We start from the raw sequence: 27,747 nt of genomic DNA on the forward strand, positions 1-27,747 counted from the left end.
CTGCTCACCTTGAATGTTTCACCGGATCGCTAAAAACCGGCGGCACCAGCTTGAGGAACTGATCGATTTTCCCCGGCAGCATCGGTTCCCGGCTGGCACTCGTCGAGTCGTCGCACACTTTGTGCATCTGGGCCATCCGTTTGGCGACCAACCGCCAAACGGACTCCTCCCGGCAGCTTTCCGGCGTGAGCGTGACTCCCGGCACGTACTCGTACGCCAGACCATTGCGGAACGTTGCATAGAGGGTCGGAGCATAGCCGTACCGATGCAACAGTCGAATGTTGTCAGTTTCCTTCTTCCGGTCGATTAGCAGGTCGGTTTTGTTCCCATAGACCCGTATCAGAACGACGTCACTTGACGTGGTGTCGGCGTCGTCATCAGCGTTATCGTCGTCGTCGTCGTCGTCATTGGTGTTATTGTTTTGATTGAAACATCCGACCAGCTTGTTGGTGATTCCATCGGTGAAAAGCTGTAATTTTGGAAAGGGGTGGTTTACATTCTATGGGAATAATGGAGGGGGTTTAGATTGATGCGTATTATAGTGAATGGGTTTTTTACGCATTTTAAGTCGAACAATGAACTAGGTCCTAAATAAGATTGACTGATTCTCTTCGTCAATTTACTGTTTACATCAATACGGCCATGTATAGACGTTTCCTACTTTTACGTGACGTCACTTCTTGCACTCGCGCGACTGATAACAGCACATCGAATGGAAAAGGAATGCACACCTTATCAATCGGAAGTTTCACATCGAGTAATTGTTAGATGGCGTGTTATCATAATAATTAGTAGACAACTTTATCAAATTTTATTTAAAATAAAAAAAACTGCCTGATTGACAGTTAAGCAACCGGAATGGACCACATCAAAGTAGGCAAACAAGCAATCACAACACAACTGTTGGCTACCAATAAAATTAGCATTTCTTGAGGATTTTCTTCACTCTTTGTTATAGGTGCTGAGCTCAAACGACTCGACTACGATCTGGTCATCGTTCGTCGATTTTCATGAAGTAAATATAAACAAAGAGGCGGTCACCTCACCAGGTAAAGGACTGCCTGACTTCGATGCGGGCTTTGGAAGCGCATTAACCCGATTGCAACCGGTTTGCTTCGTTGTTTGTTTCTCCTTTTTCTTCTAAGCAGAGGGTGCGAAACTTAGCCGGACGCTAGAATGGATGGCATTGAGCGGGTTGAATGGGAACTTATGCATCACGTGTTACTTCACAACAATAATGTGATGTTTATGGTGCCAAAAAAATTGGCATTTCAAACGCTGGTTTCAATGGTAGTGTAGGATATGTTATGTCCACAATCATTCAAAGCTTTACCATCAAACGCATATTCATTCTAAATTAATGTATGTTGTAACACCTCTAAAATCGCGATTAAGGTCTGAGGTCAAGCTTCCAACGGCTTAATTCAAACTTGCCACATTTAGCATGTGATAATGGAAAGTTTTGTAATTGCTTTTCATGATCTATTGTTATGAAAGGGATTAGCTTATGTTGACATTGGATTTTCTGCTCGTCGATGATTAGTTGACATATGATTAAAACCACAATCAAAAGCTACTTATTAGACCCAAGCTAGCGACATGCAACCTAAATACTTCACACCCTATGCGGTCCGTTCGCTGTTGAACTTCTTTTTGAATTGTTGAAAATTAATGGTGGTATAGTGGCTCAAATTAGATTTCGTTCTAATTTGAGCCAAGAAAACATCAGTCCGATCATAGTCAATGTAGTTCTGGTTACTTATTATCATATTTTAGAATGTTCGGTGTGTATAATATCATCAGGTATGATATTTAATATTGGTATGGATTATATAAAATCATTGGGTCACTTCAACGGCAGCACCCGGAACATGTATGGTTGTTGTCAATGTGATGCTGAACACAAAATATGATCACTACTCATCGTGTTATCAGATTTTTGTCACCCAGAACCAGGGCCCAACAAAGTCACTTTCAATCGAAAATCGTCAAGCGACGACGAAGCTATCAACCATCACTTTCAATTGAAAGTCATTCTGTCTTATCTTCGAGCAGATCCCCTTCAACATCAACAGAATCTCTTTGGATCAGTTTTCATGCTGTTTGTTTTGGCTTGACTCGTGTTCATTTCGTCTTTCATTGTCAAATGAACATGCTTTCGCATTGATGCGAAGCTGTTCGATAAAAATTCGCTCAGTTTTTCTGACTTGATTGTTTACTCGGTCCAAGATCTGCGCACGTGGACGTCAAATTTATCATTGTCGGGTGGATTGTTTGCCCGTCAATATGGGTACTTTTGGAATCAGGGTGACGTCTACAGGCCAGAAATCGATAACCGACGCCATTTTGCAATCCAAGATGGTGGCTTCCGATATCAGAAAAAGTGGGAAATTCTATCAAACACCCATAAATATGTTTTATTAAGAATCAGGGTACCGTCTAGAAGCCGGAAATCGATGACCGACGCCATTTCGGAATCCAAGACAGTGGCTTTCGATTTAAGAAAAAGTGTCAAATACCCTAAAATATGTTTTTTTTTAATCCAAGATGGTGGCTTTCGGTTCTAGAAAATGTGGGAAATATTTTCAAATACCCATCAATATGGGTATTTTTGGAATCTGTAATCGGTATGACGCCTAGAGAAATCCAAGATATCCGACCTCAGTTTTAAATCCATGATGGCGGCTTCCGGATTAAAAAATAGTTGGAAATTCTAACAAATACTCATGCATATGTTAACGTCTAGAAGCCGTAAGTCGATATCCGACGCCATTTTGAAATTCAAGACGGCAGCTTCCGATTTCAGGTAAAGTTTCAAATATCCTAAAATTTGAGTATTTTCAGAACGGAATGACACGTAAATTGCGAAAATCTTGAAATCCAATATGGCGACTTTTGGTTTCAGAAAAGTGGAAAATACTATCAAATACCCATCAATGTAGGTATTTTCTAAATCCCAGTAACGTTTAGAGGATGTTTGACTGCCATTTTAAAATCTAAGATGGTGGCTTTGGATCAGAAAAAGAATGAAATACTGTCAAATGCCGATCAATGTGGGTATTGTTGGAATCGAGGTGACATCTAGAGGCCAGAAATCGATGACCGATGCCATCTTGAAATTAAAGATGGTGACTTCCGATTTCAGAAGAAGTGTCAAATGGCGTTGGATATTGATTTTATAAATTTACGTGTCGTTCCCGTTCCGAAAATACCCATATCTTACGGTATTTGTCACTTCAGAAAACCAATGGTCACTATCTTGGATTCCAGAATGGCGTCGAGTATCGATTTTACCCATATCTTAGGGTATTTAACACTTAATCTGAAAGCCGATGGCCGCCATTTTGGACTCCAGAATGGCTTCGTTAATTTAATTTTCGTTTAATTTAAAATAATATTTTATTACTGCATATAATCCGGATGCCATCCCTATTGGCAACCGATATTGTGCGGATACTATCCGGATGCTATATTTCGATGCCTGACGACGCAACGCGTGACAAGTCGAATGAACCCCGAATTGAAGTGAAAGTGAAAAAAAACGAAGGAAGCAATTTTCGAGTCATTCCTTGCGTCAAGTGAAACAAGTATTTGCTTCAAATGAAGTGAACTTATACACTTGACGAACGAAACAAGCGATAGTCAAGTCATGTTTAACAGGAGGAATTGTTAGCCAGCGCCGGTAGTGTAGTGGTAAGCGTGACTGCTTTCTAACACCCCAATGGGTCTGGGTTCAATCCCAGCCGAGGTCGGTGGGATTTTTCTGAGGCATAAAAATCTCTGGCCACGTCTTCCTTCGGAAGGGAAGTAAAGCCGTTGGTCCCGGCCCATGTGTGTTGAATGGGTGCGATATCCTACGCAGGTGTGAAAGCTGCCTTCCTGCACATTCGATTGCCGTCAATGGATGGCAATCGATGTTCGTCGGTGATTGGCACTAGATTGCGGAACAGAGACCGACGTTAAATAAAGGAATGAATGAAGGAGGAATTGTTCATCGTGACTCGATAACAAGAAACTCCATGACTTACATGAAAATGAAATGAAGCAATTCTGCGGAGAGTTCATTTTCTTTTCTTTGTTTCGAAAATGCAGAACCCTGCCCAGAACATGTGCGTGTGTGACCATTTTGCTCTGGAGACTAAGGCTGTGTTCCATTTGGTGAACTTTTACTTAAATTTGACAGATGGAAAATTTTCAAATAAACTTGCTATCCCAGCAGCCTTATTTCTGACAGACAACGAATCAACTTTGACAGACGCTTTCTCGAAAATCGGCCGATCAACAACAGGGTGATTTTCGAACATCTTAATTTGTTTTCGAAGTGTCAAATTTAAGTGAAAATTTCCAAATGGAACACAGCCTAAATGTGATCTAAAATGATCTTCTTTCGCAGTCTCATGTGATGTGATAGGTCGTGTGATTAGTTTTGACTCAAACAAGATTCAGACCACGTCCTCAAAGGCACTCGGACCATGTCTGGTGAGGTCATTGGGATCTTAGCTTTCCCAATATGTAGGTGAATGTAAATATTATAATGGTTGACTATTTTACCATTATATAGACATTAAGGTTTTGAGACTCTCTGAGAGAAGCAACACGTGGTTATTTGACGGTTTAACGTGGCAATTTTGAATTAAACCATTGAAAACTTGATCTCAGACCTTAATAAATGCTGAGGGGGGGGGGGGGCTTACAAGCTTTTTGTAAACAAACCTTTTTGGGCCCTTTTTGCCAACCGAAGGTCACCCACGTAAACCAGCGGCATCATCGGTAAGGGGAAAGTTTCCCCTACCCATTGATGTTGATGGTTTGCATGGGCGACCATCGGTTGGCGAGAAAAGGGCCCAAAAAGGTTTGTTTACAAAAAGCTTGTATGCCCTTTTCACATGTTGCCCTTGAACTGACAAAACTCCAAGGCTGCAAAATGCGTGTCCATGCATGCTGACATGGCTGGTTCTCGGCAATGCAATGATCAATCATTATGATTCAGCCACCATTTGAAAGGTATGACTATCTATTTTCATATTTATTAAGTAGAAACCCGATTGGACCTGTGGTTGGCTAGCCGGAACGGAAAAATCCGGAAAACCCCAAGCAAAATGCGTGTCGTGTCGGTTCATGTTGACATGACTGGTTGTCGGCAATTTGGTTACCAAATTTTAAGATAGAGCTTCTTTTTGGAAGCAATGACTATCTATTTTGGAACGGAAAAGACAGGGTTGTCCAGTTGGAACGGAAAAACACGTGAGAGATGGCTCTCACGTGTTTTCTCGTTCTCAGATAAGTAAGATCTTATAAGATTAATATACCATAACATATATTGTAGACCTCATCTTGTGTTTATATCAAAGTGTTTATAATATAATTATCTTCAGTATGGATTACTTGCGATAAATTTTTATTTATTGAGCAAGTGTTATTTAAATCATATGACCATAACTTCAAAATTGTGATTTTTTCAGAACTTCTTTCATATTTTGATTTTAGTTATTAGCAGCGAAAGGTAAGTAGTCGTTGTATAAAACTGTAAATATGTTAGCTTAAATTTGAAAATTGTCAGTACAGTGGCTATGAGCATTGCATAAGTGGGTTCAACAACATTCTGGTGAAATTATGATTTCAAAATGGTTGGTAAAAAAACGTCTCACGAGAAGAGGAATGGAATTTGAAAAGCGTGAAGGAAAACCGCCATTCCTCAATCAGTATCTGGCGTTCATGTGCTTCGGATCTTAAAACTAAGTCTAGATAGAGCTGGAATTAGGGCTCAACAGCTTTTGTAAACAATGACTTCTTACGATGATTCCTCGAAAGTCATGGCTCTCCCTGGCCAATCGACATCACCAGAAGACTTTCCCTACTCGATGGATATTAGACTGATGCAAAATTTGAAATTTTCGCTCCACAGTGCTCAAACGGTTTCAAATCAGATCCTGATTAGCCTCCCAAAATTTAAACTCATTTGATAAGAAACTGACACAAACTGTTCGAAGTTTATATGGAAATTACTATGGGAAAACCAAACTTTTTGTTGATTGTCTTCTACCCATTTTTCATATTGCTTTTTCGAAAACTTCTATAACTATTCTTACGGGAAATTTTCTAAGCTACAACTTTTCGGAATATTGTTTTTCAGCCAAATGTCAAATTAAATTGTTATTAATTGTTTAAGAGATTGATAATCTTATGGCATGATCACCCAACAAACATTGAAAGCTGAATTAGAGCTTGTTCATGCAAAATTTAGCATCTTCAGCAATTTTTTAGCTTATTCAGCTTTTAATCAGTTCAAATTGTTTGTTGGGCAAGCAGCTGTTTTGTGGGCAACACTGGATTCTGCAGTCTGACATAGTAGCCATGATATTTGTGCTCTATTCTTCGCACCAGAAACACCAATGTTGCCTGCTGAACAGTCGAATGAGCATAATCATAAGACATCAGTGACTTGAATCATTAATAACTTTTGTTCCTTATATTTGATTGTAAAGTGGTTTTCAACAAAGTTGTAGCTGAGAAAATTTTCTACAATCACTGCTACCATTTTTAAAAGCATAGTGATGTGGTGAATTGTTAGATAGTTATAAACAAAAAAATAAGTTTTCTCATAGCAATATAAACTTAAAATGGTTTGTGCCAAGTCAGTTTCTTACTAAAGTAGTTCAAATTTTGGGAGGCTAAGAAGGACCCAATTTGGAACCGTTTGAGCACTGTGGAGCGAAAATTTCAAATTTAGCATCAGTCTAATGGATATGTTGGTTTGTGTAGGCGTGCTTTTAATTCATAGAAATCAACGAGAGAAGTCATTGTTTACAAAACCTGATAAGCCTGGCTGTTACGCCTTAATTCCAGCTCTATCTAGAAGTGTCCTTAAAGTAACGAGAAGTGAAAGGTAGAATCGCGGGAATACATATCTTTTCAATCAGGTAATATCTGTTCAATCAGGTAATACGGCTTGGCTAAAGCTTGAGTCATTTAATATCTAGACGCACTGTTTATTTTACTGCTGTCCTCCTAGTGGGCAAATCTGGAATATTTTGACACAAACTGCTATGAAATGTTTACTGTATGCTTTGCGCCCCTCACTTATACCAATGAAAGTAAAGATATAGACTAAAATAACTTCGGAGTTTCCCATATCTCGAGTTGTTTGGATAGGTTATTCAAAAACATTTGCTCAATCTCATAAGAGTAGTTGTAAAGCGAGTACCCCCAGTCCCTTCCCTACTCTTTTGGCGCAATGTACAACGTCAGATATATTCACACAAATGTCATTGGATTGTAAAGATTATATTTCATTTTAATATATTCTACGATTTCTCAGGGTACTTTTTTCGATGCTGTTTTATCCCCTGAAGCAAATATTGCTGTTGAACTAGGTCTCGGGTGGATTTCTTGATAAGTCAAAAATTAGCTTCACCCCGCATTCAGCCGTATCGTTGACGACCATCAAGGAAGCAACTCGTTGTATCGCATTGACATAATCTGTATCATTACTCCACTCGTTTGCCGGTTTTTGCATGAAGCCGGTCAAAATTTCGAAAGGAATCAGCACTGTTAGAAATGACGTTTGACTTGGGAGCCCAACTGAAACGTAGCTCACTTAAAGATAGCGCAACAAGTGAAATCCAACTGTGTTTCCGGGTGGCCCTAATGACAGTTTAATATTTCAAATAAAAGCTTTATATAGAAATTTAAAATTTTATAACTGCTAATAATTCAAACAACATCTCCTCACTAACAAATGAACGGACAAGTGGATATTAAATATTTACACTACAACGTGATGGCGTGCCTTCGCCGGTGGTGTAGTGGTAAGCGTGACTGCTTTCTAACACCCCGATGGGTCTGGGTTCAATCCAAGCCGAGGTCGGTGGGATTTTTCTGAGGCATAAAAATCTCTGGTCACGTCTTCCTTCGGAAGGGAAGTAAAGCCGTTGGTCCCGGCCCATGTGTGTTGAATGGGTGAGATATCCTACGCAGATGTGGAAGCTGCCTTCCTGCACATTCGATTGCCGTCAATGGATGGACGAATGATGGGACGAATGATGGGACGAATGATGGGACGAATGATGGGACGAATGATGGGACGAATGATGGGACGAATGATGGGACGAATGATGGGACGAATGATGGGACGCCTCATGGACGTTCTACTTGTCTGCGGAACAACTTCTCAGCGGCAAATAACAGGGAGGTAGAACTAGTTACAATGAGATGCAGCTCTCGCAGGACTTCTTCTGTCTTAATGAACTCGCTGACAATCTAGAAATCGTCTCCTGGGCCTGGTTTTGACCAGATCAGCAACCGATTATAGAGATAAAAAAACTCAACGAAAAAAACAAACGTCATGTTCGATCACACGCACAGTCTACTCCTTCTCAAACCGTGGGCACATGATCAACCTCAAACATGGATGCAAATGTATAGTTTTAGGATGTGCTCATAATGTATTATACAAATATGCTCATGTTCATAGTTTTTCATCCACAGCATTAGTATTGCTTTATTAATGATTGAAAACATGATTCGTCAAGCAATAGTGGTAAGTTAGAACCTGATTCCGTGCATCAATCGTTTCCAATGTATTATTTTTTTTTTTTTGTTAGAACAATAATAAAGCCCCAAACACACATCACTTTACCTTAAAGATAAGTAAGAGCTTCTGCAATACCTTTTGATTCAAGTTTTTGCGTCTCTTCATCCATCTCGGGCAGTACATTCATGAATGTTAAATTTTACAGGTTGCTGTCTGAAAACCAACAAATTTTCTTGTTTGTTGACAAATCATCAGACATTAGAGGCAAAGAAAAATCATGGCATGCTGAAATCCAAATGTTATCGCATCTCGTAAATTATAACACATTGCACAGTGGGCCAGGAATGAATTCTAGTAGGAAAAATTAATTATGCTCTGGAATCGCATCCATTTGAGTTGACGTCTTCAGTCAAGTTTCTTGACTTAGTTGGGACTATAATTTGGTGGATGAAAATAGTTCAAGTTTTTGTCGCAAAGATGGCGCAGGGAAACAAACTTTTTTATTTCGCACGATCAGGGCTGGTAGCGATCAATGCAGTCAAAATTAGTGGTTTTAGAGACCATGTTGAAGAAATAAGTGACCAAATAGTGACTTATCGTTGTAAAAAAAAAGTTACGAAAAAGTGACCTAAGGGATGAAAAGTAGTCCTTCTGATGGCACTCCAAATAAATGTTTGTTATTTTAGACTTATTCAGCTAAGCCTTAACCGAGACTCAGCAATCCAATGACACTTTTGCTGAGATCTCAGTGAAACTTTTTTTGCCGAGATTTGCACAGCCGAGCTCGGTAGAAAAAAACTAAGTGTGTACAATATGAACCGTTAAAGTGAAAGATTCAATAGAAAGTGTATGACCAGCCCCGTAACGTTGGTAGATTACCTTTTCGTCGAACGTTACGGGATGTAAGATCTACCATCGATTCCTAGTCATGACGGCTTCAAACTATAGGGGAACAGGATTGTTCAGTAATCAAAGGAACATATCTTAGTCCTTGTTACTTTTTAGACTACATATTACATAACAATAGGCTTCTAACGCTGCTAACGTACCGCAACAATAGGGCTGTTTCCCCTAGCATTCTGAGGATAATTTCATGAAGTTTGTGGAAGAAAACGAATTCGCAGCATAGGGGAAAGTGGGGCAGTTTGGCCACCTTAAGAAAATCACTATTAAATCATATCAAATTCAGTGGAAAATTTGATTGATTTTTAACCAAATGGATAGTTACATCACGAATACTAATACTAAAAATAAACTATTGAATCTTATGAAAGAGAATTTCAAAAATGTTCATTTTATAACCGAAATAAAGCCGTTGGGGTAAAATTAACACTCTATCGGGGTGGTGTGAACACCCTTGTAAACAACCGGTAAGAATATTCTGTTCTCTTGAGGCTTTATGAATTGTCAACAATGAGCAGTTTTAGCATAAACAGATTTTAAAGAAACAATTATTTTCTGTGGAATAAATTAAATTCTATTTAAGGCAATATTTTTTTCAGTCTTGTCAATAACTGATGAAAAACCAAAGGAGCTGATTCAAAAAGTGATGTTATATAGTCATATTTATAAAGGGAATAATGCAAAATTGAAAAATTTAAGTAGAAAATGTTTGAAATATCAATGGAACTCATATTGCCCCGAATCGACTTCAGTAATATTTTGTTAAGAATTTTTTTAATGTTTATCAAAAGCTAGAAAAATATCGTGTCATATAAGAAACAACTGAACATTTATATAGCTACTGAAGGAATATTAATGATAAGTAATAAGAAACTACTGATAGACCTTATTTTCTGATTTAGAAATCTTAGAACATTTTTGACATTTTGAGCTAGTCTAACATTTTTCGAATATTCGTACTAGAGAAAAGTAATTTATTATACTAAAATGAAATGAATAGTTCAAGTAGGTTTTAAGCATGAAGCCTACAACAGAGTTTTTGTAAAATATTTTCAATAAGTTGATTTTTGAACTTTTATGTCCGTGCTTCACCGGACGGCAATGACTGGGCGGACCGAGAGTAGACCGATTTCACTGGGTGGATCGAGGACAGTTTCCACTAGGAGGACTGATTTCACTAGGCGGACTTCTTCGGATGCTAACGAAATTTAAAATAGACTTGTTATTCGTTTAGACTACCAGAGTCAACTGAACTGGTTCTGTATATTTCTGACATATTTATCCCGGCATCAGTGTTGCCAAATTAGCACAGGCATTTAACATCGCACCGGCAATTGACGTATCGATGAAATGCGCACGTATGCCACATAAACGGGTGGCCACACTGCCCCATTGGCGAAATTCCCCAATTGTCCCCTAAGTCCTTGGAAATGTTTAGAGAATACTTAGGGTGTGATGGGAATGCTAAAAGGAGGGTAACAATTAAATATAAGAATAGCTCTAAAAGATCTTCAAAGGAATTGGAGAAAGACTTCAAGGAGATAAGATATTATAATGATAATAAGTACTTGAAAGTTACAAGAAGACCTCGTGAAGAATGTGTTTGACACATAAAACCTGTCAATATTGCTTTCTTTGCGTCACAATCAGCAATTTAACGATTCGTGAGCGCTAACTCTGAGTGAACGCTCACAAATGATAAGATCGCTGATTGTGACCCCCTGATAGCGAAATTGACAGGTTGTGGCAGGTGCCATATTATAAAAATCAATATGTAAAAAGTTGTACATTAATTGAAATTTTTCAAACACCATCGAATTACCCCTTGACGCATGAAGCGTTCGCAAAAAGTTCACTCACCGAAATGTTCATTAGTAAATGAGTTCTCTGTACCATTTCGGGCGCCAAAGCGTAATTCGATAGCCAAACGAAGAGTCTAAGCAAACCACGCGTAAACGCACGGACATCGACCTGCACAATTCTGCTTTCAGGATTTGTTGACCCGTCCCATCCTTTCATGCACTTCGGGTGGGAAGCGAATTAGCATATGCGTTAACTTGATAGAAGGAGAATGCTTTCCTTCGTATTTTTTACAAAAAAAAAACTAGTATGCGTGAAGGCGATTTTTTGAACTTCGTGAAAATCAACTTCGTTGATTTCACGTAATTTCCGGCGACGAAGATTGCAATTCTTGCGCCTAATCTGACGACCTTCAGACTTGATTCTTTCACTTCGTTCTGGTTTGTGGAAGAGGCGAGAGCGGTCCGAGTTTCAGTTATCGCGCCGTGGTGTGAATTTAAAGGTGAATTAGTAAACGTGAAATTGTCTTTAAGTTTGTTAATTTAGATTTTCTTTATAAATTCCCTCGATTAGTTCGTTAGTTTTCAAAATTAAAGCAGAAAGTGCTTAGTGCGTTAGTTCGGCGGTTAGGAGTGTGCGAAGGTGTTTTGAAATCGAGGTAATTTTGTGTGCATAGCTTTGTTCAGTGGGCAGATGTTGAATGCCACGCGACGGAATTTCTCTTTGGCAGATTTGTGGCAAGTTGCGAAGCTCGTCACACCACCCACATCAGTCAGCGACCGTTTTCAACCCCATTTTCCAGCTTCGAAGAACACCCGGTGGTACCAGAGGCCGGAAAAGGGCAGAAAAAAGGTTTCCGCGCCCTAGGGCACAGCAAGCAGCAACCCACTGGTTTCGAACCGGTGACCTCCCACTCCAGCGGCAACCACTTTCCGCAGTTTCCCGTCGACGGTGACGACCATCGATGCGACGGCCGTACCCCGTCTAGGTAGAAGACCACAACTCAGCGTGTGAGGCGTAGCTGGAAAACGACATCGGCTATATGCAGTCCGCAGTAGCATAGTTTCGGAGTCCGTAGGAGTATCGCGTGTGGTACACGTGGGTCCAACCGGCATCATCGAGCAACCGCCAATTCCTTCACGCAAGTAGCGAGTCAAAACGTGAGTAACATGCATGTTAACAAAATTCCCATGCGCATGTTGAGTTAAAGCCCCTAGCAATTAATTTAGCTTTATTTAGGAGGCTTTCAGCCTTAGGCTGGTTCGCCTTACCAAGCCCCTAGCATAGCATAGCATAACCGCTAGCGTGGCCGCTGTTCATTCAGCCGTTACCCATTCCGATCCGCGTAAGCGTCGGTAACGCCAAACAGCTTTTTGTAGCACACACAAAATGAACACCATTCGTCGCACAGCACACTAAATAAATACCGCCAGAAGAAGAAAGAAGAAAAGGATAGCTAACTAGAGGGAATGAATTTGAGATAGGCCTAGAATAATAAATTGTTGATAACGTAGGAGTACGAAAATAAACCATGATGAACAAGAGGTAGTTTGAATATGAATAGGATGCGTTTTCAATAAACCAACACACTACAGATAAAAAGTTTTTGTTCATAATTTCCCAAAGTGATCTAGAAAAGCGAATGTAAGGCTTTTTCACGATTCGTAATAGTACCGGAAAATTCATCGTTCGGCTTCCATACTTAGACAGCCCTACTTTTCTCGGCAAATCGAGGGAAATTGCAGAGAAAAGACTGCTACACCTCGAGCGCAAATTGGAAAGGAACCCTAATTTGAAACAACAGTACCATTCTTTTATGCGAGAGTACATCGACCTCGGGCACATGAGTCTCGCCACTACACCAGTATCGGAGAATTGTGTTTTCCTTCCACACCATTGCGTCGTAAAGGAGGATAGTTCGACGACAAAGTGCCGGGTGGTCTTCGACGCCTCAGCTAAAACAAGCAGTGGCAAGTCCCTCAACGACATCCTCTTGGCGGGCCCTGTGTTACAGGATTCTCTGGTCAACATCCTTTTGCGATTCCGGTTTCCCCCAGTTGTACTCGCCGGTGATGTGAAACAGATGTATAGAATGGTGCTTCTCTACAATGAGGATCGAAACTGCATTCGAATCTTGTGGCGCTGGTCAGAGGACAAGCCGATCCAGGAATACTGTCTAAATACCGTTACTTACGGTACCAAAAACGCATCGTATCTGGCGACAAAATGTGTACAGCAGCTTCTGCTCTCCCATCAAGGGCAATTTCCGGATGCAGTCGAGAAGGCTATCAAGGGGATTTACGTCGACGACGTACTGACGGGTGCTGATTCTGCTGATGAAGCCAAGCAACTTCGACAAGAGCTTTCCATCATCTTTTCTGCCGGAGGATTTCACCTGCGGAAGTGGGCTTCTAATAGCAACGAAGCCCTAGAAGGTGTTCCTGAGGCGGACCTAGAAATGAAAATTCCCATCGAGCTCAACGAACCCAACACCATCAAGGCCCTCGGGATCCACTGGCAGCCGTGCAGCGACGAATTCCTGTTCAGCGTCCAACCACCCAAGATCCTTCAGCCAACAAAGCGCAGCCTTTTCGACTCACTCGGTCTGCTTGCGCCTATCATCATCAAAGCGAAGCTACTCATGCAACATTTGTGGGAACTGAAGATGGACTGGGATGTTATTCCCCCTGGTGAGTTGACTAATATCTGGCAAGTTTTCGTGCAAGGTCTGGCCCTTCTCAACTCCTTTCAGGTTCCGAGACGAGTTTTCGGCAGTAACAGGACGTCGCGAATTTTCCTGCACGGCTACAGTGATGCATCCGAGCGAGCCATGGGTGCCTGCATATACATCCGGGCGATCGACGATGCTGGGAATAATAGTTCGCATCTACTCTGCGCAAAGTCCAAGGTTGCACCAATTGGAAATAAACGAACGTTTGGAGTTATGTGCTGCAGTGATCCTCGCACGACTCATCAACAACGTAACAAGCGCCATCAATCAACCTTTCTTCGAGATACGAGCTTGGGTGCATTCAAGTTCTGTGCTTGCCTGGCTCAACGGCGGTGCTTCCCGCTGGAAAACCTTTGTTGCCAACCGGGTGGCAGAAATCACCACGCACCTACCGGCAGTCAATTGGAGCCACATCGCATCGGAGCAAAACCCCGCTGATCTCATTTCGCGCGGTGCATCGCCAGAACAAATTCAGCACAACAGTCTGTGGTGGAATGGTCCTGCATGGAGCCCCATAGGTGAGCAATGTGAATTAACCGACATCCCTACACTGACCAACACTGACCAACAGCACATTGATAGGGAGCAAAGAGCTGGTGCAGTAGCCGTTTCTTTCATCACTCTCTATGAAAATGACTTTCTCGATGGAATGATGGCACGATATTATCCCGATCTCACGATGCTGCTTCGGGTCACTGCTCGTATTCTTCGATTGAGGTCTCCTGACTCTCGATCGATTCCTCGTCTGTTACCACGGGAGCTTGATCGAGCCCAAACAGTTTACATTCGCCACGTTCAGCAACAGCACTTTCGTGAAGAGCTGGATCGTTTGCGGCAGCAAGGAGAAGTTAGTTCGCACAGCAGTTTGCACCAACTCAAGCCATTCCTGGACGAAGAGGGTATGCTCAGGGTGGGCGGAAGACTACAACAGTCAAGTCTCAGCTATGACGTTCGACTTCCTATATTGATACCTCGCCATTCTATCCTCACATCTTATCTGTTAAATAATGACCACATCGTCCATCACCACTGCGGGCCACAAACACTGCTAGCCGTATTCCGAAGGAGATTTTGGATAATTAGTGGTGCAAGTGCAGCAAGGAAGGCTTATCGTCAGTGTGTGACGTGTGCACGTGCTAAGCCAGTCCCAACGCATCAACAAATGGGTCAGCTGCCATCTGATCGAGTTCAACCAAATCCACCATTTGCGATTACTGGTGTGGACTATGCCGGTCCAGTCAGCATTGTTGGACGTAGGACCAGATGTGCGAAACAAAGCAAGGGCTACATCGCACTCTTTGTTTGCTGTCTGAGCTTACTACTGCAGCGTTCTTAGCGGCATTCACTCGATTTTCCAGCCGCTACGGTTTGCCAGCGAAAATGTTCTCGGACAACGCAACGAACTTCCGAGCAACAGCTAAGCACCTTCGAGAAATGTACGCGCAACTCAACTCTTCTGTACACAACGATGAAGTGGTCGACTTTCTAACCGACAAGGGAACTTCATTCCAGCTCGGTCTCCACACCATGGAGGATTATGGGAGTCAGCGAACAAGGTTGCTAAGCAGCATTTGTCGAAGATCACCAGTAGTTACATCTTTACCTTCGAAGAACTGTCCACGCTGATAGCTCAAATTGCTGCCACCATCAACGAGAGGCCCCTTACACCGATCTCCAATAGCCCTATTGATGCTCAACCTCTCACTCCTGCTCACCTTCTCATCGGTCGTGCACTCACCACCGTTCCTGAAGTCAACTTGCTGGAGCGGCAAATTAGCTCGATGTCACGCTGGCAGTTCGTTCAGCGTCTCTCGCAAGAATTTCGCACTAGATGGCAGACAGAATACGTGCGATCTCTGTAGCCGATGGCAAAGTGGCAACGTTCATCTCACAACGTTCCGGTCGGCGACTTCGTTCTACTAGTGGACGACAATTCGAAGCCAAAGCAATGGCCTACGGGTAGAATCATCGAAACCTTCCCAGGAGCAGATGGAGCAATCAGTCCGAACAGCATCTGGTACTACTCGTCGCGATGTCAGGAAGATAAGAGCCATACCATTGGATCAGGATGAGTATGTTCCAAGAAGACTTCGATCGGAAATTCCCATAGGGAATTTGGTGGGCGGATTATGTTCATGCGAAATCTCTGGACGTTCCCCTTCCAACTAAGATGTGAACAGTTATCCCCTGCAGCATCCCCTTTAGTGGTTAATGATCGATAAGTTTGTCTCTTTTCTTTACATATACTGTATTCTCTTTCCTACAACCAACTTCAAATGTATTGAATTGGAATAATAAAAATCAATTGAATAATCGGTGAAGTGATTCGCACGCTTTTTTTGTTACTCGTCCTTCAGATCGTGATTTCACGGGTTTTCCGTATTTTCTTCGGCTCTGGCCACTCCAGTATGCACAGGTGAAACGAGAACCTTATTTGTACGATGGCGCAAACATTATCACGCATACGGTATGTAATTAAGTTACGTTAAGTTTTCTTTATTAAGTAGGCTTTCAGCCTGAGGCTGGTTCGCCTCCTGAATGTATGTAATTTATTTAACGTTAACGGAACTGCTCTGAGGTTCTAGGTTCTTTCCTGAAGTTCTCGAAACTTCTCTAAAGTTTAAGCAATTCTCAAGAAGCTATTTGTACTGCCCTGAACTTAATTGAACTACCTTAAAAATGTTTAAGCTTCCGTGCACTTCTGAACTTACGTAGAGACCTCAATTTTTCTTTTACATTCTGAGGTTCTCTTAAAATCTGGGAACTGCTTAAAATTTCCCGCTCATTTTCTACAATTGAAATTCCCTCTATTTGTGGAGCTTACTGAGCTTCTTTCAAATGCCCCCGCATTTTGCTAAAGTTCATGAAAGTTCCTGAAGATCTCAGATACACTTCTATAAAGTTCTCGAAATGTATGGAACTTCTTAAGATGCCGCAATTTTTTTTAGAATCAAAACGAAATAATTACTTAAGGTAATTCTATGATTTTCACTGAAGTTCTCAAAATTTTTCTGAAGTTCATGGAGCTGCTCTTAAATTATCGACACTAATTCATAACTGCCCAATAGCTTTCTGAATTTCCTTAAATTTCCCAAATTTGTCAGATTTTATTATAGGAACCTGTAATTTTAATGAAATTAATTGAATCCTTGACAGAACTTTGCCATAAATAATTAATTTTCCCGCAAATTTATCTGGACATCCCTAAAGTTTTCTATGCTTACCACAGGTTCTCAAAAATTGTTTAATGTTCCGGAAAATTTTCTGATATATATTCATAATACCCTGAGACTTCTGGACTTATAAAATCAATTATAAAATTCAAAACTCCTATTAAGTCGCTGCAAATTTCCTTAAGATAATGGGAGCGTTCTGAAGTTATCTGATCGTCCTCGAAGTACTCGGAACTTCGTTGAATATCATGACAGTATCTAAAAATATCTTATTTTCTTAGAAGTTCTCTTAAATATCTTGAAAATATCGGTGCTTGCTAAAATTTCTCGCTTTTTTTAATTAACAAGACTTTGTTGATGTTCGCCAATCAGTTCTTGAAATTTCTGTGATATAACACCCTTAAAATACTCACATTTACCGGATGTTCATGTAATTTTTATTGCGTCCCGAAAATTCTTTGGAGCTTTGCTGAAGTTTTCGAGAATTCCAAGAGTTTCTCGAAACTTCTTGAAGGATTCTGTCATTTCCTTGAAATTATTTGAATTTCCCTTTGATTCTCAGATCTGTATTGATGCTTTCGGAGCTTCTCTGAAGTTTTCAATTGGAATTCTCGTAAATACCTTTAAATATTCCTGAAATTCTCTGATAATTCTTAAGTTTTCGTAAAATCCCTGAAGGTCTCTGTGCTTCCCTGTAATTCTCGGAATATCTTAAGGGTTCTGGTTTTTCAAATAATTTATGGGAGTCCTGGGCAAAACTTAAAAGGAATTTCTTGAAAAGTTCCATAGGAATTTCTGTATAATACAAGGTGAATGCTGAGAAGAACTCCAAGTGAATTTCCCGGAGAAATCTTTTGGGAATTCCATAGATTTTTAATAATTTGAAGAGCATTGCAGATTGAATTTAAAGGGTATTATGGAGCAAATTATAATAAAATAACAGAAGAGGACTAAAATAAACGCTAAGGGTATTCTGAGATAATTCAAGCAAATTCTTCAGTAAATACTGAAGAAATCCTGGAAATATTTCCAAAGCCAAGACAGATATTTTTCAAAGTATTTAACAAAAAGAGGGATTCAAGATCCAGGATTAAATAAAAAAATCATACATTTTGACATTTCACGTTGAGAAAATTGTATGATCCTGGAGCAAGAAAAATCTTCAAGACTCATGTAGCGCATTTTAAAATATTCCGAACAAGGAGAAATTCTAGTCGTCCAATATCTAAGCGCTCGAAAATCTTAAAAACATAACTACTTTGTAAGGAAGCTCGCCAAAATTTATTGAAGTTCGGGCTAAAGACCATTTGGCCTAATGGCACGCTCAGGGCGATAGTGCCACATCCAGAAATGGCCAGAACCTGACAAATTGAACTTCAAGAGCTGGCAGCCCTATTGCGATTTTTGTGAAAATTTGATTAATATTATAAATTAACTGCTCAGAACCTTCATAAATGGATTTTTGAACCATTTTTTGAATTTAATTAAAATTTCGGTATTATTCTTGAAATTTTAGCTGACATAAAAATCGATAATTCTATAGCTCGATGGTCCCTTCAATATCGAGTTATGGAGAGTTGACTGTTAACTCGAAGGTTGTGTTCCATTTGGTGAATTTTCACTTAAATTTGACTGATTGAAATTTTTAAATAAACCAGCTATTGTACCAGACTAACGTCTGACAGACCAGGAATCAAATTTTGCCAAATATCTTCTCGAAAATCGGAAGATCATCAACCGGGGGATTTTTGAAAATTATAATTTATTTTCGAAGTGTCAAATGTAAGTGAAAATTCACCAAATGGTACACAGCCTAAACTACCTTGGTATTATCTCTAGAATTAAAATCTGCTCAAAATTCTAAATAGTTCTTCAAAGTGACTATATCCCCTGAAAATCTAGTCCACTCTTGAGAATTCCAGAATCCAGATTTTTTCCCGATGTTCTAAGTGTACAGAGAAACAGTTTCGTGGATGACAAAAATGTCAAGCTGCGTGTGAGGCGATTTATCACAGAGACTGGTCACAATTCCTTGGCATCTTTCATCACCCGATATCGTTGTTTGATGACAATCATTCTGTATATATAGCCACGTGATATAATCTTCAATTTCTTCTGATTTCGCAGCGAATTTTTCTGAAAAAATTTGTTAATGAAGTTGATAACGATACTGTCAGGTAAGCTAGCCTATAAAAACTATCCACCCCATTCCAATAATAGCGACAAATATCGTGTGGTGATTTCATTGCTACAAATTGCTGCCATTGCTTTATCAACTGCCTAACGAGCTTACATTTACCCAGAGTAATCTATCTCATTAGTAGGCTATAAACTCCAGCCAAGCCCTGCGATCCACAAACTTCGCTACCCACCTTGAAGCGCACGCTGCTACTTTGCCAATGTGGCCTGATAACCTTTAGCACCTCGCCAGCACCCCGGATCACATCGTTCTCATCAACGGTTAGATCTATCCGCGTCACTTCGCCGGCCATCATTCGAGAAGATCTCCACTCCACCAAACGCAACACAATACAGTACGTACACAAACGCTGCCGTCAACCGTGATAACACGACTATGCCCGAAAGGAGATTATCCCACTCGGTTATAGGCTACCGACCTCCAGAGGCAGAGCTGATAATGAACCGGGCAAACAGACACCGCACAGATAGATTATCACTGCCCGTAGAATTTACAACCTCCGAAATTTCGCGACAGTGACAAGACCGAGCCAGCTGATGATTTACAATATCTCCGCGTGTTTCGATGGAAGATTTGGAATTGCGCGCGCACGCTCCCGGCCACTCAAATGCACTTGAGCGACTTATCTCACTCTAAGAGCAAACAATAATAAAGTTTTCCTTCCAAGGTATTAGGTATGCCTTCTTGTTCACTGCACTTTGGTTGGAAGCCTCTCGTTGACGCCAACCAGCTTATCTATGTGGGTCTACGAAGAATTCGTGCAACACTAGGTATACTGAGTCACTTCACTGCTATGTTATTTTATTAGTCACTTGGTCACTCACTCGTGCAGCACCACCGAGCACCGCTTGATCGCACAGACAAAACACGTCAGACTGGAACGAACAATGAAAACAAACTGCATGTGACTGACAGCAGTAGAAAGCAAGGAAGTGGGCACCGCAGTATGCTCTGACTGGGGAACCGATTGGTGGTGGTGGTGGGTTGTTCGCAAAAATGGCACACTTCAATCAGAACCGTTGCTGCTCCAAAGGAAACTGCCAGTGGAGATAGGTCAATACTGCGGCGATTGCATTCTTAAAGGTGTGCGTGTGATACTGGACAATCGTACGGATATTCCAATGTTCCACGTGATTTTGACACTTGCCTCACACACTCAGAAACGACATGATAAGAGCCCTGGTAGGCCTTTTGTCGAACGAGGGGTGATGCATTGCCATCATCGTCCTCGTCGCCACTTGACGTGACAGTTGGATTCGTTCTTTCAAACCAATCACGGCCATCATGATTCCAGTGCCTACTTTTATTTCTTTATTTCCTCACAGAAAAAGTGCGAAACAACACTCCTCATCGTGCTGTAATTGTTATCAAAGTACAGTCTCAGCTTGTCATGACAGATCTGGGGATTCGTAATCGTAAAACACTCACCGCTTGGGCTAAACTTGACCGATATCGTGTACCATTCGTCCGGTCGCAGCGTCAGCTCCTCGAAGAACAAATTCGCCACATTCACCGAAGCGCTGTCCTTGTTCTCATAATCAAACCGATGCCGACCCAAAATCTCCAGATTCTCCGAAATCTTCACCTCGATCGCCACCACCCTGTCCCGCGACTTCACAAACACCCCAATCCCGAAGAACGCCAAACTACTCGTGTGGTCGATGGAAAACTTCAAATCCGTATGCATCGCCATCGACATGTTCCCAAAAAACCGCAGCTTCGCACAGTTGTACGATCGCTTCGCACTGATCACCGTCTGCAGATCACTGACGTACTCACTCTCGTTGAGCTTCTTCCAGTCGCGCAAGGCCTGAAACAACTGCTCGTCCGAACAGTTGATCCTCTTGCTGGCAAAAATGATCTCCAGCGACTTCCGATCCAGCACAAAGAAGTCCTCTTGGTGAAAATACGTCAGCGGATTCTTCCGGATCAGCGCCAAGCACTTTTCGTTGATGAAGGAAAACTCGTACAACCGATTCTGGGCGAAGATCTTCAGCACATTATCCGAATCGATGTGCTTCTCCAGAAATCGAATCGTCCTCCGTCTCAACTCGTTCAGCATGTACTTCTGCGCGTGGACGTAGATCTCCAGCACGTTCTCGATCGTCAAACGGACCTTTCCGCAGTAGATGAACCGCAGAATCTCCAGAAAGATGTCCGGTTCCACGTCGCTGACCTCGATCTCTTCCGAATTGGACTCCTTGAAGTTCCCGTTGAACATGGCATTGAAATACTCGGACGAGATGATCAACAGCAGCTTGTGAGCGTAGATCGGCATACGCTTCTCGCCCACCAGGAATGTCACGTCCGATTGGAACTTGTTATTGATGAGGCTTTCCTGACGCTTCATGAACGGGATGTCATACTTGAGACCCTCGTGGCCGGGCGAGTCCAACGAGTAGGACAAGGAAGGCAAGCTTTGATCGACCAGTGTGAGCATTTTCGTGATGTTGAATGCGTCCATTCGATGGAGTGCTGAAATTGAAAACAAAGGAATCATTGAATAGGGCTCGTTTCCCGGGCAAATGCAAGCAAATTTCGGCCTCGTTTCCAATAAAACTCATCCATTCTGACAGAGACTGCTTTGATTGATTTATTTGAACGTTTCCAACGCCACTAAGTACACGCCTACTTAGTCTAAAAACCGCAATCAACGAATGATAATTCATCTAGTTTAATGAGAAGCCTATATCATCAGATCGATTTCCGTCGATTCACCCGAGGGTTTTGCCGGTTCGTTCCCGACAGTGCATGTGAGCGATCGCACTGTACGTACTATCACAGCGTCCGTAGATGACGTTCGCGATCGACATCTTGATCCGATCGTGGTGAATCTTCGGATTTTGAATGGTGAACGGTTCCACCGCGGGCGTTATGTTGAGGGAGATCTTGTACCGATGGTGCGGTATCAGGACAATTTCCTCGAAGAACAGATTCGCCACGTCCACGGTCACAAAGTTGTCATTCTCGTACTCGAACAGATCACAGCCAATCTCGATGTCATTCTCCCAGATCTTCACCTCAATCGCGATGACTTTCGCCGCGGACTTGAAGAACACACCGATCCCGTACAAATTTACGATCGTTTCCGAAACGATCGAGAACCCAAAATCGTTCGGTTCGGATCCGGAGGAAGGGCCAAATAACCGCAGCTTGTAGCAATCGTACGATCTTTTGGCATCCTTTATGATCGCCTTCAGCTCGTCCACGTTCTCCGTCTGGTGGCCCTTCTCCCAGATATCCAACGCCCCCATCAGCTGATCGTCCGTGCAGTTGATCTTCTTCGAACCGAGGATCAAACACAGTGACTCCCGATCAATCAGTGAAAAATCCTCATGATTAAAATAAAACAACGGATTCGTCCTGATTAGCCTCAAGCACTTTTCATCGACAAACTGAAACCCGTAGAACCGGTTCTGCGTGAAGATCTTCAACACATTGTTCGGCTCGATGCTCTTCTCCAGGAAGTTGGAAGCCATGGTCAACAGTTCCATCAGCATGTACTTCCTCGAATGGATGTAAATCTCGTGGATATTGTTGAACGTCAATTCGATCTTTCCACAGTACACGAACCGTAAGATCTCCAGAAAGATCTTCGGCTCGACGTCGTTCATCACAATTTCACTCTGACTCGATTCCTTAAAGCTCCCATTGAACATGACGTAAAAGTACTCCGAGTTTGCAATCAGAAACAGTTTGTGCGCATAGATCCGCTCCTTCTTTTCGCCCACCAGGAACACCACGTCCGACATGAACTCATTATTCACTAGAAACTGCTTCCGATCACTCGTCGAGCGACCGGTGTACTCTAGCGGCGACGGCGATCCTCCTTTGCCTTGGTTTGCCATATTTGCGTAAATCTGCGGAATAAGAGCGATAGAATGCATCAAATTTCGAAAAACCTAAAGTGCATCTGGATGATCTGGAAATGATGACATATGCATTTTCCCCGAGCAGAAAAACACAAAAATCAAACCAAGGAGAAGGAGGTGCTAGAGAGTGGCGAAAACAGTGGCAATCTAGTTGGCTTTGCAAACGAAACAGGTGCCGTGCGAACAACAAGGCCATCTATGGCAAAATCTTTCCAATCGAAGCAGCAGCCATTGGCAAAATTTTGAAAACATAAGGCACACCCCAATTGGTGACACTTCGGAACGGAACTTACCTCTATTATATTCCACAGCAATCTCTGTCGGGTGATTGAAATTAGCGAATGCCAGTTCAATTTACATGGCTTACTCGGGTCGGAGGATGAAAAATCTACTTTTTCTCAAGCGACAGTAAACAAGCTTGGATGCACAAAGGATTACTTGCTTCAGTTGACTGCAGTTTATTCGGATAGTGTTGCCAATTGCTTACGTTGTCATTTGTCAGGATGAATCTGTCATAAACCAGCCTAAATTTGGCATTTATCGCTCTGCAAATATTGAGGAAAAAATGTTGAATGAACTTCTGTAACAGTTTTCCAATGATCAGAAGCAGCTCTAAATTTTTCGAAAAGGCAGCACTTTTCACGACAATCGGTTTTGGAAAATTTGTTCAATTCAATCACACTGACAACGCATCTTCATTTCACTCACACACACATGCACACCACCTAGAAGGAGAAAAACTGTCAAAAACGAAATCAACCAAAACAAGCACCGTTTTGTTTTGATACGAACTTTCGGCAGGCAAACCAAATTGGAATACAGCATACCGGCAGATTACGTCTGTTACTTTCGCCTCTACCCGTAGTCTAATGTGTGTGGGTGAGCCCGCTGTAGTCGGAAAGGCTTTTCTCGAGATTCAACTGAGTAGTGAGAGCGGTGCCGGCTGTATCAATCAATAATTCTATTGCATTCGACAGTGAATTGACAGAATTGACTGGATTGACAGAATTGACAGAATTGACAGATTGACTGCAACAAAAATCACCGGTATACATTTTTCTATAACGTTTCTTATTGGAAATTCACTTCACAAAGGCGGAAATGTGCAGTTCTACCGTATTTCACCACCACCACCACCACTAAGCAATCAACCTGATCTCATTGGTATATATTTGCAAACACATTATTTCACATTTCACCCTTCCAACACCACCTTACATTTGCCAATTTATATCCTCTATACTGCAAACCTACACTGTTCTGTCACCCGTCCGTCAGATCAAAACACAAACGGAAAAAGGCTAAATAGCACAAGTCATTACGTGCACTGCCGCGATCGAAGCAACCGAATTTATCGTTAAGCCACCACTTTTATCGACCTAGAAACCGTCACCATTGCAGCACCCACCATCATCATCGCTTTCAACTGTCAAATTCGCTCCCGAGCAGCAAACTGCAGCGCCTACTGAGGTGAGTCGACCCTATCTATCCCTTTAATTGGCAATTAATACGAGCCTCACTCATTGTCGCTCTCGCAAGTGGCGACGTCGACGACTCCTCATATTTCACCACCAATCAACCAGCACAGATAAGATAAAACGAAACAATTCACTGTAATCCATCATTGGCTGGTGGTGGTCTTTGGAATAGTTCAGTTTGAATCACCTGTCCTCGTTCAGTTAACGACCGACTGAGCTGCGAAACGATGGGCAATGAGTACTTACCTACTTCCAACGGACGCAATCGACCAATAAACTAATATTTTATCAACCCCCTACCATCCCCAGCAACAAGATGAAGCCGACCGGCGAAGTGCTGGCCGCCCTGCGAACGTTGATGCGGAACCTCCCGAACAATCTCGGATCGATCAACGCTTACATCATTCCCTCGGACGATGCCCACCAAAGTGAGTATCTGGCCAAGCGAGACGAACGTCGTGTCTTCATATCCGGATTCGACGGCAGTGCTGGAACCGCCGTGGTCACCGAGAAGGAAGCCCTCCTGTGGACCGACGGACGCTACTACCAGCAAGCCGGCAAACAACTGGACAAAAACTGGACCCTCATGAAGGATGGCCAACCGGCGACGCCTACCATCGATGCGTTCCTCGCGAAGGTTCTCGAACCGGGATCAAAGGTTGGAGTTGACGCCAATCTCATCTCCACTCGAGCCTGGAACCCCCTGCATATCTCCCTGAAGTCCGCCGGTTGCTCCCTCCTTCCCATTTCACCGAACCTGATCGATCTGGTGTGGAAGGATCAACCTGCTGCACCGGAAAACCCCATTATTCCCCTGAACGTGGACTTCACCGGTCAAACCGTTGCCCAAAAGCTGGCTGCTGTTCGCGAAAAGATGACCGACAAACGAGCTTCCGTACTGGTGGTCAGTGCTCTGGACGAGATTGCCTGGTTCCTCAATCTCCGCGGATCGGATATTGACTACAACCCCGTTTTCTTTTCGTACGTATTGGTCACCCTGGACGATCTGTTCTTCTTCATCGACGAGAGCAAACTCTCCGGCGCCATTCACGATCACTTCCGAACGAACGAAGTTCAACCGAAGATTCGTCCCTACGGAGATGTCCACCAAGTGCTGAAGTCTCTTGCCGAGTCCTCATCCCATCGGGTTTGGATCAGCTTGGGTTCCAGCTACGCCTTGACGGCCTTAATCCCGGAGGAGAAACGGCTGCACGAAATAACACCGATCAACCTGATGAAGGCCGTCAAGAACGACGTGGAAGCTAAGGGTATGCGCGAATGTCACGTCCGGGATGGAGTGGCTCTGTGTCAGTACTTTGCCTGGCTGGAGCGATCCATCAAGGAGGGTAAATCGGTTGACGAGATCAGTGGAGCTGATCAGCTGGAACAGCTCCGCAGCAAGCAGGAAAAGTACATGGGCTTGAGCTTCACGACCATCAGTGCCTCGGGACCGAACGGTTCGGTAATCCATTACCATCCCCTGCCGGATACGAACCGACCGATTTCCAACAAGGAAATGTACCTGTGCGACTCGGGAGCGCAGTTTTTGTAAGATTCGCTGAGTAGTTCAAAATTTGAGCACAATAATGAACCAAATTTTCAGGGACGGCACGACGGACGTAACCAGAACTATGCATTTCGGAACTCCTACCGAGCAGGAGATTACAGCATTTACCCATGTGCTCAAGGGCCAGATTGCGCTGGGAACGGCCGTCTTCCCCCGGAAGGTCAAGGGACAATTTCTGGATACGATCGCACGCAAAGCGCTGTGGGATGCCGGACTGGACTACGGGCACGGGACCGGGCATGGTATCGGGCACTTTTTAAACGTACATGAGGGACCGATGGGAATCGGCATCCGTCTGATGCCCGATGATCCCGGCCTAGAGGAAAATATGTTCCTTTCCAATGGTAAGAATGCAGGCAGCTGTCCTCTTCGAGCGTTAGCTTAAGCGACAAAAATTCCAATTTTCAGAACCCGGCTACTACAAGGAGGGAAAATTCGGCATCCGCATTGAGGACATCGTCCAGGTGGTGTCCACCAACATCGGCGATAACTTCGACGGCCGTGGTGCGCTGACGTTCCACACGGTGACAATGTGTCCGATTCAAACGAAGCTGATCGATGTTAAGCTGCTGACTGAGAAGGAACGTGGCAGTATAAACAAGTACCACAAAACGGTATGGGAAACGCTCGCACCGCTGCTGAAGAAGGCCGGCGACGCCGAAACGTTGGCCTGGTTGGAGCGGGAAACACAACCGATTTGATCGCGGTAGGCTGCGATTTGTTTTGCATTCAGTGTTAGAGAAACGTATTCTAGATGCATATTTGATGAATAAATTTATACCAATATTATAGATGGTCGACCATTCATTTTCATCTGGTACGTTGGCTTCGAATGATCATCAGCAATTTTGCTGAGCATTTAGAATGCAAATTCAAATCTGTTTTCAGAAGGCATACAGTCATAATTGAACCAGGATTCTCACTAAATTTTTCATAATTCTCGTAACGATTCATTTGAATTTATCTCCATAGCTCTTTGGCGAATGTTCAAGAAAAACTCCTCCAAATTTCCTTGATCGAACCTTCAGAATTAGAGTTGGTTGGAAATGCTAATATGAAGCTTTAGTGTGATAATTTATTAGCTAGAGAATGGTCTTTAGAAGAGGGTAGGTGGATAGTTCCGTTAGAGTACGGCAGTATAAAAATTGAATAGAAGTTGAAAATGAGCGATGGGCCATTAATGCGACAGTATCAAGTCAAACACACATCTTTTGCCTAACCCGTACGATGGACGCGGAGACTTGAACAGTCTATCTTTGAGCGATTCAACATTTTCCCTACTGAACTCACGCTTTTCTGATGTTATTAAATATGGTATGTGCTGAATACACGGAACCAGTGTTTCCAATTTTTCCGAAGTGATTTAAAACTTTTGTAAAGTTCAGTACTGTTCGAAGTTATTCTGTACGAGCTATTTTGTTTTCAGAAATGGTCCAGTACTTTCCAATGTAATCTTAAGCTTTTCTCAACTTATTCAGTACTTTCTGAAG

At 42.5% G+C, this 27,747-nt stretch overlaps 4 protein-coding genes across 5 annotated transcripts in view; 1 reads left to right on the top strand and 3 right to left on the bottom strand.

Moving 5' to 3' along the window:
- The window catches only part of eas (ethanolamine kinase 1), a 28,583-nt gene extending 8,375 nt beyond the window's left edge, over positions 1–20,208 (bottom strand). The window contains exons 1-2 of the mRNA XM_065219342.1: positions 19,513–20,208; positions 9–469 (exon numbers count right to left, since the gene is read on the bottom strand). Coding sequence (XP_065075414.1) covers positions 9–469; positions 19,513–19,635 — 584 coding nt within the window. The 5' untranslated portion in view covers positions 19,636–20,208. The remainder of the gene's footprint in view (positions 1–8; positions 470–19,512) is intronic.
- A 433-nt stretch (positions 20,209–20,641) lies between these two features.
- Positions 20,642–23,888, bottom strand: LOC135699082 (BTB/POZ domain-containing protein 3-like). The gene is made up of 2 exons (XM_065219257.1): positions 23,506–23,888; positions 20,642–21,815 (listed from the first exon to the last, which is right to left on the bottom strand). Exon 2 carries the CDS (start codon positions 21,802–21,804, stop codon positions 20,644–20,646), a length of 1,161 nt encoding a protein of 386 aa, XP_065075329.1. The 5' UTR covers positions 21,805–21,815; positions 23,506–23,888; the 3' UTR covers positions 20,642–20,643.
- LOC135699081 (BTB/POZ domain-containing protein 1-like) lies at positions 21,912–23,224 on the bottom strand. Its single transcript, XM_065219256.1, has one exon. The coding sequence runs from the start codon at positions 23,186–23,188 to the stop codon at positions 22,055–22,057; it is 1,134 nt and encodes a 377-aa protein (XP_065075328.1). The 5' UTR covers positions 23,189–23,224; the 3' UTR covers positions 21,912–22,054.
- Positions 23,889–24,474: 586 nt separating the features above from the next.
- On the top strand, positions 24,475–27,044 carry ApepP (Aminopeptidase P). Of its 2 annotated transcripts, none has more exons than XM_065219255.1 (4): positions 24,475–24,682; positions 25,000–26,238; positions 26,294–26,601; positions 26,666–27,044. In XM_065219255.1, the coding sequence occupies exons 2-4, from the start codon at positions 25,007–25,009 to the stop codon at positions 26,956–26,958; spliced, it is 1,833 nt and encodes a 610-aa protein (XP_065075327.1). In that variant the 5' UTR covers positions 24,475–24,682; positions 25,000–25,006; the 3' UTR covers positions 26,959–27,044. The 2 variants fall into 2 exon arrangements, with proteins under 2 accessions (XP_065075327.1, XP_065075326.1); XM_065219254.1 differs by lacking the exon at positions 24,475–24,682 and adding an exon at positions 24,822–24,928.
- Positions 27,045–27,747: the final 703 nt, after the last annotated feature.

Source organism: Ochlerotatus camptorhynchus, unplaced genomic scaffold (genome assembly GCF_037179485.1).
Source record: "Ochlerotatus camptorhynchus isolate MF236.1 unplaced genomic scaffold, CSIRO-AGI_Acam_v1.1 ptg000102l, whole genome shotgun sequence".
Lineage (NCBI taxonomy): Eukaryota > Metazoa > Arthropoda > Insecta > Diptera > Culicidae > Ochlerotatus > Ochlerotatus camptorhynchus.

What these genes read in the sequence shown, in the direction of transcription:
- ApepP (XM_065219254.1), top strand. An exon ending in GACTCGGGAGCGCAGTTTTT is followed by an intron (nt 26,239 to 26,293) that starts GTAAGATTCGCT and finishes CCAAATTTTCAG; the next exon opens with GGACGGCACGACGGACGTAA. An exon ending in AAATATGTTCCTTTCCAATG is followed by an intron (nt 26,602 to 26,665) that starts GTAAGAATGCAG and finishes TCCAATTTTCAG; the next exon opens with AACCCGGCTACTACAAGGAG.
- LOC135699081 (XM_065219256.1), bottom strand. Translation starts at nt 23,188, where the DNA reads ATGGCAAACCAAGGCAAAGGAGGATCGCCGTCGCCGCTAGAGTACACC.
- LOC135699082 (XM_065219257.1), bottom strand. Translation starts at nt 21,804, where the DNA reads ATGGACGCATTCAACATCACGAAAATGCTCACACTGGTCGATCAAAGC.